The sequence below is a fragment of the Berghia stephanieae genome, chromosome 3 (genome assembly GCF_034508935.2).
Source record: "Berghia stephanieae isolate SIO BIC M18660-M18661 chromosome 3, UCSD_Bste_1.3, whole genome shotgun sequence".
NCBI classification, from domain to species: Eukaryota; Metazoa; Mollusca; class Gastropoda; order Nudibranchia; family Aeolidiidae; genus Berghia; species Berghia stephanieae.
The window spans coordinates 8,430,495-8,443,668 of record NC_088362.1 but is presented as its reverse complement, the minus strand read 5'-3'; the positions used below and the strand labels follow the sequence as shown (position 1 = coordinate 8,443,668).

The following is a 13,174-nucleotide window of genomic DNA, read 5'->3' as shown; positions in this document are numbered from 1 at the left end:
CTAAGAAAAATCTTACTCTTTCAGTTAGATTACTTTTTAACATTACAAGCAAATGACATTATGTTCACCCTAGGTTGCCAATTTTCCGTATATTTACGGGATTCAGTCTGTTATAAACCCTCAGTACATTTTTCAATCACCTGCTAAAATGAAAAAAAAAATAAGTACATGATGTCTTTTAACTGAAGTTAAGCACTCAGAAAAAGGGGGTTGGTCGATGTGTTTGCATAAAATTTCAGTAAATATTTGCCTTCTGAATTGGCAACCCTGGTTCACCTTTTTATAAAGTGTTTACTCTGGGTGGGGATCCTGACCTCCCATAGTGGGCAGGGAGGTACATGCTCTGTCTTCTATCCCCCCATACCCGTTTCCCAATTGTTTCCTGTCATTGTCTTGGAATGAGATTACTTAGTTTTGTCCTGATCCTTGCCGGAGCTCCTTGGCTGGGAGGAAAACAGTCGAATGTATAGTTATAGTTTTGGGAGATGATATTTTTTTCCTTGTAAATCATCTCTGTTATACATTGTATTATGTTTAGTTTACATATTATATTATATAATTGGTAAACATTTGAGTGTATTCTTCTTAGTTGGGACCTGTGCTTGTGTCTGGATGAGACTTTTAGGTGATCTCAAACTAAGTACATTGGTGGTGTGCTCTTGGAATCTACATCTGATCCCTATTTGTTCCCAGTTCCCCTATGTCTTACTTTTTCTTGGGTGCTTTAATTGTAATTCTATAACTCTTTACTATCCCATTTTCTTCCTTTTTACTGGCGCTGATATAACCTAAATGTGTTGCAAGCGCCGTAAAACCCTTAAAAACAAAAACAAAAACAACAAAGTGTTTACTGATTTTAGTTAATTATTATTTTGATTGACTTTCCTCACTACAAGCATAAAAATTGATGTCTTGTGTTTTAATTATAAACTTTTTTTCAGGATACATGAAAAACATATTTATTTGAAGTTTTGACAGTCAAATTTTTTTTTCTCTTATGCTCATTAGTATGGTCTAAAGTTATGTATGACTTTGTTAGGAATGGAAAATCTATATTAAGGATTTCGCTTTGTGTTGTAAAAATATGATTTTGTTTAAATTTTTAATTACATGGTGAGAGCATAACTCTGTAAAGTTGACTTTTTCTTACAACTCAGTATTCAACGAGAGAAAATATATAAAAACAGTATTAAAACCTTTTGAAAAGAATTTGAATGGTCAGCAAATATATATGAATATACCACATCTTAATTCAATTTTTTTTTTTTATCAACCTTTACATCTCACCAGGTAAATCACTCAAGTTAAAAAGAGGCAAAAGCAAGTCATCCAATTCACTCCCCCTTCGTCCATCCAGCAATAGAGTGAAGAAAAGCAATATTTTCTATGTCTCTGAAGGTGAAGACAATATGCTTGATGAGGAAGATGAAATAATCATTCCACCTGTGTTAAAATTCGGAAAATCCAAAAATGGAATGGTGCATTCTTTCGAGGTAGAGGGAGGTAGTGAGGATGAAGACATCAATGATCTCAAAATTAAAGATGAACATCCTAGTGTTGTGAGAAAATCTAACAGAAGAACCAAAGGTCAAAGAAAACCTCGTTTAAGTCTTAGCCCGGAGGTTAAAAAACAATCTCACAGAAAAGCAAGGGGTGGTAGGCGGAATTTAAAACCGTGTTTTGTGTCAGATGAAGATTCGGAAATTAGCCCAGAGAAACCAATTCATAATAGTAGTGCCTTAAGTCGTTCATCACGTAAAGCCAGATCGAACAGGAAGTGTTATGGTGAAAATACAGAGTCTGAGTCTGATAATGAGAATGTCAACATTGTAAAGGGTCAAGTAGTAGAAAAATGTAAACAAATTAAAGATTCAGAAACTGAAGAGGAAGAAGAATCAGATGAGGAAGATAATGATGAAACCGAGGACGAAAATATTTCTAGTCCACAAAACGGGTATCATTCATCTAAGAGGAGTGAGTCTAATTCTTGTCTTAGAAGGAATGCTGCTAAAAGAAAATTGAGTAGCTCAGGAGATGATGAAGAAGAGAAATCTGAGGATGATTCAGAAGAAGACAATCATAAACATAATAAATTACGTAGAATTTCAATTCCTGCATCAAAAAATGGCAAATTAAACGATCATTATGACGGGAAACGGAAAGCATTGAAAGGTAAAAATTCCAAATCTTCTAAAAGTGCCAGTGGTGCAAATTCTAAAATGCGGACTAGAAATCGTGGACACCAGCGTGTGACTTACATGGAAGATTCAGACAATGAAGAGGACAACAATGCTAATGTTGTTGTTGATAGTGAATCAAGTACTTCTGAAACCGAGGTTGAGGAGGAGTCACCTGTTAGCAGTGCGAGGAGTGTCAGCAGTAGAGGTCGATTACGAAAGATGACAACGCGTGCAAAAGAGAGTTTGAAAGCTTACTGAGTTGAATTTCTTAAGAATTGCAGCATGACTGGTCATGTGTTATTTATACCAAATTTGAATTTGTAGAATGGTTCTTTCCTTGTTTGTTGTTAAAGTGCAAGGCTGATAATTTGCAAGATGGAAAAAAAAAAGCAATTGGTTTTGAGACAATGCACAGTTGTTGTATATTTAGTTCATAGGAAGTACCAAAGCTATGATATGATTCGAATGCGTAAGAAATATAAATATATTTACAGACAACACATTCCCTTTTAGGAATGAGAAAAAGGACTGGGGGTGGGGGAGTGGGGGGGTTGGTGTGAGGAGGAGAGAGAAAGAGAGAGATGTGTGGGAGGGTGAGTCTTGGGAGGAGAAAGAGAGAGAGAAAAGATACTGTGTGTTGTGTGTGTGTGTGTGTGCGGGGGAAGGAGTGCATTGATCGGGAATATTTCCTCTTGGTTTGTTGTTTTTTTTCATCCAAAACTATTGAAAGGTCAATTTTTGGAAGGAAAATGCAGTCAAAGCTGCTCAATTGATGCGCAGAAAAATCGCTCCAGTTATACCCACATGTGCAAAAGTAACTTTATACTTGTTTTGAATCAATTCATTTGAGTTTTATGAGACAAAATTAGAAAAATGTTATATCAAAGAAATGTGCAAAATCTGATCCAAATTTAATCAAAATACATGGATAATCCTAAAAGTAACGACGACCCAAAGAACACAAGTTGGTGCAGTCTACCTCGGAAAAAGAGGGAAAATTTGATGCAAAATTGTCTGTAATGCATATGGCTATCACGATTTCCAATCATTGCTCAAACAAGTCTCCCCATAGAATTTATCAAGGGGTTTATGTCATTTTGCTGCGACATATTCTACTCTGATTCCACAATGTTCCAAGTTTGTAAAGCACTCCTTTCTTGGTATTGTTGTTCCCTTGTAGAGCCTTTGTAAAAATCTCAAGAGGTGCTCATTAAGATTGGGGTCTGGATTTACAGCTGGTCACTCGAGCAGCAAAGTCTTATTCTCAATTGAAGTTGCACAGATGCGTTCTCGCTTTGAGTCCAGCAGTCCTAATACTGTCCAGCTTGAAATGTTGTTTTCCACATATGTCAGAGGCATAAGAGGGGGTTTGGCTGTGTGTCAAGTTAATGTTCACTCATTATTGGCCGTCGTTTCTCTAGGTTGACCAGTCCGCCATTGATCTCTCACATGCGCTTTGTGTTGAAATTTGCAATAATAGAATGGCAAGTAGCTCCAACATTGAAAAGCTGTACAACCTCAACTACTGGCCGTTTAGCTTGAATATGGCCCAGTAGACGGGCTCTCTCTGCGATGCTCAGTTTCGGCATGTTTTCAAGAGTAAAAGAATTGAAATCAAAGTAAATACAAAATGATTTCATAAAGATAATTTTTTTGGTTTAAAACAGCAGATAACTTGAAACAGTAGCAAACAACATATGTCATTTCCAAAGTCGAAATATCAAGTTGTCTTCCAAAATGTTTGCCATCCACGCTGTATTTGACAAAATGCAATGTAACAAAGCATGCATATAAACACATAGTTAAACTATAGTAATTTGGTGTGTAAAGATGTAATGTTATTTTTGCACATGTGTATATATATATATATAAACAAAAGAGGCAACTCGTTTTAATGAACATTTTAAAATAAATGTTGATGAACTAACATTTATCAATAACCACAAGTGATTATTTTTTACAAATGTTGAAGTAAAGTGATGCTGATCTGAGCATTTTATGGGATTGTTTTTTGTTTTTTTTGGAAAGGTTTGAAGGGAGGTGGGATGGGTGTTATGCATTTGTGTGTCTGTGTACGGAAGCGTGCGTTTATGTGTGCAGATATCTTTTTTGTTAAAGACATGCAGCTGTATTTTCCAACAGTCATTTCCATTTTCAAGGCCCTTAGTTTTTTGTGTTTGTGTGTGCTTGGTTATATTTTCAACTAATTTTTTTGGGTTAACGAAAATCACATGAAATCCTTATACTTTTTATCATGGTAATCATCTACATACGTATAGCCCTTTACATACAAAAGCATCTCAAAGTTTTGGCTGGGATTGAGGAAGAGAGGGTTTTATCATAATTTTTAAAAACTCTTTTGTTCACTCTCACTCCTGTTTTAATAAAATTCAAGGCCAAGTTTCGTTCAGCGCACAATTTCATTGTTTCACACGAACCATTTTAATGTTTAAAGTAATGAATGATCTTCCAGATAAAAGCGGTGTAATTTAGTAAAAAATAGATTATGCCCTCGTAACTTTGGAAAACTTTTTTTTTTATATATACTGCAGGATAGCCCTCTTATCCTTCAATCTGGCCACTTATTTATACGTTATTTATACATGTAATAACTGGGTGGGGTTCCTACCTCCCATAGTGGGCAGGGAGGTGCATACTGTGTCTTCTATCCCCTTATATTTATATCTGTTTTCCAACATGCTTTCTGTTTTTGTCTTGGAATGAGATTACTTGGTTTTGTCCTGACCCTGGCCGGAGTCCTGCCTGGCAGGGAAACAGTCGAATGCATAGTTATTGTTTTGGGAGATGATATTTTTTTCCTTGTAAATCATCTCTCTGTTATGTATTATTATTATTATATTTGTTGTTTTGAATTTATAATGTAAGCATTTGAGTGTATTCCTCTTAGTGGGGACATGTGCTTGCATCGGGATGAGACTTTTAGGTGAGCTCAAACTAAGTACATTTGTGGTATGCTATGGGAAACTACATCTGATCCCTATTTGTTCCCAGTTCCCCTTTGTCTTACTTTCTCTTGGGTGCTTTAATTGTAATTCTAGAACTTTTTACTATCCCATTTTCTTCCTTTTTACTGGCGCTGATATAACCTAAATGTGTTGCAAGCGCCGTAAAACCCTTAAAAACATAAAAACAAACACATGTAATAATTAACCAGCAAATAAATATTTCAGGGTTGAATTAGCTACTTATTATTATTTTTACAGACAAAAAAAAATTGAAAGTGGACCAAATTCCACTACTATATGTGTCATCATCTTTAATATCTGTGTGCAACCAAAGAAGAAAATATTAAAAATGAATTTGCGATGAGTGGTGTCTTTTGTTTTACTGTGCTTTTGCTTTGGAAAAATAATATGAAAAAAGTTAAGCTTCAATAAATAATTTAAGATAAATGATTGTTGACTTTTCAGTTTGCCCTTTACCTTAACAAATAATTTTACATGTAAAATACTGGAAGAAATTTATTTTATTATTTTTTTTTTAAATAAGGAAACAACTATGTTATAAAAAAATAAGAAGAGCTTTTTATATAGAGCAATATCCACTAAACGTGCTCAAAGCGCTTTACAAGGGGTCCCTTGCCAACAGCAACACTTAACATGTAGGATGAGACATGATGCCTGTTAGGCAATATTACAATTTTTTATGACAGACAAAACTGTTGACGGCCAGGTACTCATTTTACACCTGAGTACAGTGAGAGAATTGAGTAAAGAGCCTTTTCCAAGGACTCAACTATGCGCTGAGCGAGGCTGGAACCCTGGACTTTCCTATCCGAAAGCAAGTGTCATACCACTAGACCACATAGCCGCACAATGATAATAATAATAATAATAATAATAATAACATTCTTTGAGCTAAATTATTTAAACTTTCTTACTTGTTTGTTTCATTATATATTTTTTAAATTAAATTTTTGTATGATTCGACAGTCTTTGGTCTTGTTTTGAGAAAATGGTCTTGTTTTGAGAAAATAAATTGTCTTAAATAATGACATGGGTCATTATATAATATAGATAATTTTTTAAAAGTTTGGTTATTATTAATTTCATGGGATTTGCCATTGAAAAGCAAAATTCTGATTTCCAGATAGCTTTATCCAGGATTATTCTGGATTTCCATTTAAATATTTTATACCAAATTGGCTACCTCGTTTCATTATCTATAGCAACCTGTTTGATTAATTTAAATTCTTATGTAAAGTGCTGTGGAAAATGTTGCCTTCAATTGTGTCATTTCTATTTTCTTCATCATAATTATTTTTGAATATTCGAAACATCTGTAACTTCAGTGTTAAACTGGGGCGTTTTGTGATCCTTGTCATAAAACCAGTTGATTGTAATTTATCATTTGAAATGTACATATTCTGGGTGGGGTTCCTGACCTCCCATAGTGGGCAGGGAGGTCCATACTGTGTCTTCTATCCCCTTATATCTGTTTTCCAACATGCTTTCTGGTTTTGTCCTGGCCCTGGTTGGGTCTTGGCTGGGAGGGAAACAGTCAAATGCATAGTTATTGTTTTGGGAGATGATATTTTTTTTTTCCTTGTAAATCATCTCTCTATTATGCACTGTATTATGTTTTGTTCATGTATTATATATTTGTAAACATTTGAGTGCGTTCCTCTTGGTAGGGACCTGTGCTTGTGTCTGGATGGATGAGACTTTAGGTGATCTTAAACTAAGTACACTGATAGTATGCTCTCGGAATCCACACCTGTTCCCTATTTGAACCAATTCTCCTTTGTCTGCCTTATTCTTGAATGCTTTAATTTTAATTCTAGAACTTTTTACTATCCCATTCCTTTTTACTGGCGCTGATATGACCTTAATGTGTTGCAAGCGCCGTAATCCCTTAAAATAAAAATAAAAATAAATAAAATAAATAAATGTACATATTTTGTTTCCCTACCCATTTCCTTTATAGACACTGTAAATACTTTCCTTCTCATTGTGCCATCATGAGAGATTCTAAGGCAGCAAAGTGAATCAGCCGTGGGTAGAAAGTGTAAATTGCTAATTGTTTTTTTATTATTATTATTATTATCATCATCATCATCATCATTATTATTATTATTATTATTATTATTATTATTATTATTATTATTATTATTTTTACTATCATTGCTGTTGTTGTTGTCATTATTATAATTGTTATTACTATTAATCTTTCTACCATTATATTATTGCTGAATACGATGAAAAGAAATACTCGAATAAGGCCTGTAGAGAGGCACAGGCACATTCAACCAAAAAAAAAAAATAAAATAAAATAAAAATATAATTAAAAATTGATGTGGAAGAAATATATTTCTTTGTTCTGTTTTACAGGCATAATATTTCAAATTTAGTCAGGAACGATTATTTGATAATTGTGAATAAATATTGAATTGGGAGTGAGTAAACCATTTCACAGAGCTTTGGACAGTCATGTTAACAAACTGGGTTGTTATTGTGATAATTCAAACGTTTTTCAGGCCCCTTGTCTATCCAGCTGTGATCGTTAGCTTGATTGAATCAGATCTAGTGGAAAGTAAATAATGTAGACGTTTGTCCTTTCCAGAAAGTAGCAAGTAATCGCTACTGTACGTTTTATATAGAACGTGCAGTAGCGATTACTCGCTACTTTATATTATACTTTCTACTGTACAAACTGGGAAAATCTCTGGCTTCAGGAACCCAATAGATATAAAAATTCTAAATACTCTACATCTGATATCTCCTATGTAATATTGTTCTGCATAGGTATCTATAACTAAAACCTCCTGGATGGGGTTTCTGACCTCACATAGTGGGTAGGGGGGTACATAATGTGTCTTCTATCCCCTTATATCTGTTTTCCAATATGCTTTCTGTCTTTGACTTGGAATAAGATTATTTGGTTTTGTCCTGACTCTGGCCAGAGTCCTAGCTGGGAAGGAAACAGTCAGATGCATAGTTATTGTTTTGGGAGATGATATTTTTTTTCATTGTAAATCATCTCTCTGTTATGTATTATTATATTTGTTATTTTGAATGTATGATGTAAGCAATTTAGTGTATTCCTCTTTGTTGGATTTTGTGCTTGTGTCCGGATGAGACTTATAGGTGATCTCAAACTAAGTACATTGGTGGTATGCTCTTGGAATCTACATCTGATCCCTATTTGTTCCCATTCCCCTTTGTCTTACTTTCTCTTGGGTGCTTTGATTGTAATTCTAGAACTTTTTACTATCCCATTTTCTTCTTTTTGACTGGCGCTGATATAACCTAAATGTGTTGCAAGCGCCATAAAACCCTTAAAAACAAAAACAAAAACAACTATAACCTGAAGAGTAGCAAGCACCAAATTTTAAATCTTTCTGAGTAACTGACTGCTTTGTTTGTTGAAATTAAACACCATAAAATAAGATACTCTTATATTCATAAGTGTGTGCTCTTGGACGGGTAGCTGGCCAAACTAAACTAATGAATGGTGTCTTCGGGGGTCACTTTTGCTGTGTCCTCTATCCCCTTATATGTTTTTCCCTTTCCATGTTCTCGATTGAGATTGCTCAGGTTTTTTCCTGTCAATCATCTCTCTGTTATTTACTAGCATAGTTTTTAGTTTTGAATTCATTGTAGTTTGTAAACATTTGAGTGTATCCTTCATAGTGAGATCCTTTGGTTGTGCCCGGTTAGGGCTTTGAGGGAATATCAGATTAGGCACGCTAACTCTCTCGAGTTCATATGCATGGAAAATCGTACAAATTTGTTCATTTTCACTGAACGTGAACTTGGGAGTTAATGAAATTGCTGTGGAATACACTTTTCCACATTTCAGTGCATAGGCCAGTGGGCGAAACCCTCCCCCCTAAACATGTCACAAGCGCCCTAATACACTTCAAAACAAAACAAAACAAAACAAAACCCTATATTATAAATATAATATTAATGTTCATTAATTTATGTTGTTAGAAAGGGAGTTGCCTGTGATTGATCTCAATGAGGTTAATATATATTTGCTTTTGTAAGGTGAAATAATTCATAATTTGATTCTGAGAAATACAACAAAACCATTTTCTCGTACAATATGATTGTGATTTGTTATGTTTTTGTTTCTTATAAATGATTCCAAATTGTAAATTTCATCTCAATCTCAATCTATTGGGTGGTGTCTTTTGACCTCCCGTGCTGGGCAGGTCACTTACTGTGTTCTCTATCCCTCTTTATCTGATTTATGAATTGCTTTCAATCTTTGTCTTGGAATGATTTTGTCCTGGCCCTTTCCGGAGTTCTTGGCTGAGAGGGAAAACAGTTAAATATACTGTCAATTTTGGGAGGTGATTTTTTTTTTCATTTTTAATCATCTCTTTGTCATGTACTGATAGTTATATTTTTTTGTTTTGAATATATACATCTTGTAAACAATTCAGTGTGTTCCTCTTAGTGGGATCCTGTGCTGGTGTCTAGATGATCTTAAATGAGGTACATTGATGGTATGCTCTTGGAATCGGCATCTGTCTCCTATTTGAACCATTCCCCTCTGTATTACTGTTTTGTACAAAAACAAAACAAACATCTCTGGCTAAATTGTGTGCCTCCATTCATGAACCATATTCTCTTTAAAAAATGAGTTGATTTTAAAAATGTACTTTTCATGAGTTAACTTCTAGGTGGGGATCCTGACCTCCCATAGTGGGCAGGGGGGTACTTACTGTGTCCTCTATCCCCCTATATCTGTTTTCCAACTTGCTTTCTGTCTTTGTCTTGGAATGAGATTACTTGAATTTGTTCTGGCCCTGGTCGGATGCCCTGGCTGGGAGGGAAACAGTCAATTGTATAGTTAGAGTTTTGGGAGATGATATTTTTTTCCTTGTAAATCATCTCTCTGTTATGCACTGTATTATGTTTTGTTAAAATATTATATAAGATTGTAAACATTTGAGTGTGTTCCTCTCAGTAGGGACCTGTGCTTGTGTCTGGATGAGACTTTTAGGTGATCTCAAACTAAGTACTTTGACGGTGTGCTCTTGGAATCTACATCTGATCCCTATTTGAACCAATTCCCCTTTGTCTCACCTTTTCTTTTGTGCTTAAATTGTAATTCTAGAACATTTTACTATCCCATTTTACTGGCGCTGATATGACCTTAATGTGTTGCAAGTACCGTAAAACCCTTAAAAACAAACAGAGCTGCTATTTATCGTTGTCTTGGAATGGGATTACTTGGTTATGTCCTGACACTTGCCAGAGTGCTTGGTCTAGCATCGTTAAACACACCATGGGAGAACCAACTTCTCTGACTTTCATGATATTGTATTGCTGATCCATTTCTTTATTACCTACTCGCTACAAATAAAGGGCATTAAACCTACCTTTTTTACTGTGTATAAAAGGCTTATTTTTTCTTGATTTCATCGCAATCAAGTATTAAGTGTTATTTATTTATTTATTTATCTTTTATTTACTTATTGATTTTTGTCCTTTACATTTGTGGTATGAATTTTGAAAATGACTGCATTGTTGGTGTTAAATAATGTGCTTTATTCCACCCCTTTCCCTAAATAGTAACGCGTAATTATATCATGTTTTTAATAATAGATTGTGACGTCAGATTATAAACTGTTAAATTTCACTAAAATTGTGATTCTTTAAAAATAAATATTATAAAGTGTTTTTGAACTTGTCTTTTATTCAAAGATGATGAAATCGGATTGATTGCAGGGTAGAATACATGATTTCTTACACTCTTGCGTTTTGGAATTCAAACTTTGTTCCCAACGTGCACTCGCAAGCTCGTGCAGTGGTTGGGAACACATTTCTTAAAAAATACATAGTCGTTGAATAATTCTTTGAATGAATTAAATCAAAAATACGCGGGTGGTTGGATGGGAGCATCACCCTTGAATCATATACCTATGATGTTCGCATGGGTGTACGATCCGATAGTGATGTCGTTTCTTCTTCTCTTTACTAGCCTATCCTGCTTCTTTGGTTTGTGATTGTATTTTTGACAGGGGATATTTTTTTTCCTGTAAATCCTCTGCCTGTTTGTTCTTGGTTATTTATCATTTAGCTTATGATATCTTTAGGTTATGCTTTTGATTGACATTTGTACTATTTTTGTTAGATTGCTTGTTTTTTGTTTCAGCGGTCTCTCATATAACCTCAATTGTGTTGGAAGAGACCTAAAGCAACAAACAAAAAAAAAAAAAAAAAAATCAAAAATTTATTTACAGAATATTTGCGCACATTTATTGGTTTAAAATATAGTGTGAAAGACAGCTGATTGGCAATTAAAAACATTCTTTTGGTGACCATGGTGTGCATGAATATAAATTGAACTTTTTTCTTTTTTGGGTCAAATTGTCATTCAAGTCAAGCAGATGTAGTAAAAGACAAATGGCGAATTGAAGTTACTACTGCCATACGTCCAGAACCTTTAAAATTCACAACCAATTACTCATTCTATTCTAAGTTGGAGTTAAAAGAATCAAAACAATTTCACTCAACATGACTTTAACTAACACATTTACAATTAATAATTAGACTTCCTTTAATCTCATTGTGCCTTCATTGATTTACATCGATAAAACAAGAAAATCAAAAATTGAAAGAAGAGTGCACAAAACAACAAAATATTATAGCCGGCATATCTAGACTGTCAGATTAATTTAGGAAAAATTGCCAAACAAATTACAGAAAAAATTCGGAATGGTCTAAGTAAATGCCAAAATTTTAGAGGCATCACATTTTCTATTAAATGCCCGTAGAAGTGGATAAAAATCTTGAATTTCTTATCCCATTTTCGTGGTTAGTGCCTGGACAGGACGTTTTTTTGTTTTTGTTTAATTCAATGCAATAGCATTTTAAAAAATTGGCATTAAAAGTACCAAATTGGCACATTTTGTCGGAATTTCGTATGGGCAAAGCTTTAATCGTCCCTCCCTATAGATAACTTGAATTGATTGAAAAATGAAGCATTGTACAAATTATTAGTTATGAAATATCTGAGAAAATTACTTTGAGGGGTGGAATAAAGGTATTCTTTCACGGGTTTGGGTTTATTAGATTCCTTTTTTATCGTGGAAAAACTCACTCTCAAGCCGTGATAAAAACTAAAAACTAACACATTTAATACATCCAAGCACGTGAAAGAATGCTATATTCATTGTTGATTTTTCTGAAAATGTTTGATGATCTGTATAATTCGCTGATTTTGTTGACTATGTGCAAATAAAAATTGAATTGAAAATGAAGCCATTTCTGCGAATGTGTGGTTAAAGTTAAAATGTGCAGGTGATCAGTGGCCATTACTGTTGTTTTTTTTTTAATACTGACCTCCTGGGTTGGATTTCTGACCTCCCATAGCTGGGTGGGGTTCCTGACCTCTCATAGTGGGCAGGGAGGCACTTATTGTGTCTTCTATCCCCCTATAACTATTTTTAAACATATTTTCTGTCTTTGTCTTGGAATGAGAGATTACTTGGTTTTGTCCTGGCTGGGAGGGAAACAGTCAAATGTATAGTTAGAGTTGAGTTTTGGGAGATGATATTTTTTGTCCTGTAAATCATCTCTCTGTCATGCACAGTATTACTTTTTATTTTACATATATATGATTTGTAAACATGTGAGTCTGGGTGGGGATCCTGACCTCCCCAAGCGGGCAGGGAGGTACATAGTCTTCTATCCCCTTATATCTGTTTTCCAACATACTTTCTGTCTTTGTCTTGGAATGAGATTGCTTGGTCATTTTCCTGACCCTGGTCGGAGTCCTGGTTGGGAGGGAAACAGTCAAATGCATAGTTATTGTTTTGGGAGATATTTTTTTTCCTTGATCTCTCTGTTATGTATTATTCTAAATGTATAATGTAAGCATTTGAATGAATTCCTCTTTGTTGGATTTTGTTCTTGTGTCCGGATGAGACTTATAGGTGATCTCAAACTAAGTACATTGATGGTATGCTCTTGGAATCTACATCTGATCCCTTTTTGTTCCTAGTTCCCCTATGT

The 13,174-nt window shown here is 34.5% G+C and overlaps 1 protein-coding gene across 1 annotated transcript in view; it reads left to right on the top strand.

The window, feature by feature from the left end:
* The window catches only part of LOC144967101 (bromodomain and WD repeat-containing protein 3-like), a 35,627-nt gene extending 28,538 nt beyond the window's left edge, over positions 1–7,089 (top strand). The window contains exon 35 of the mRNA XM_078903938.1: positions 1,291–7,089. Coding sequence (XP_078760064.1) covers positions 1,291–2,438 — 1,148 coding nt within the window. The 3' untranslated portion in view covers positions 2,439–7,089. The remainder of the gene's footprint in view (positions 1–1,290) is intronic.
* The last annotated feature ends 6,085 nt before the right edge of the window (positions 7,090–13,174 follow it).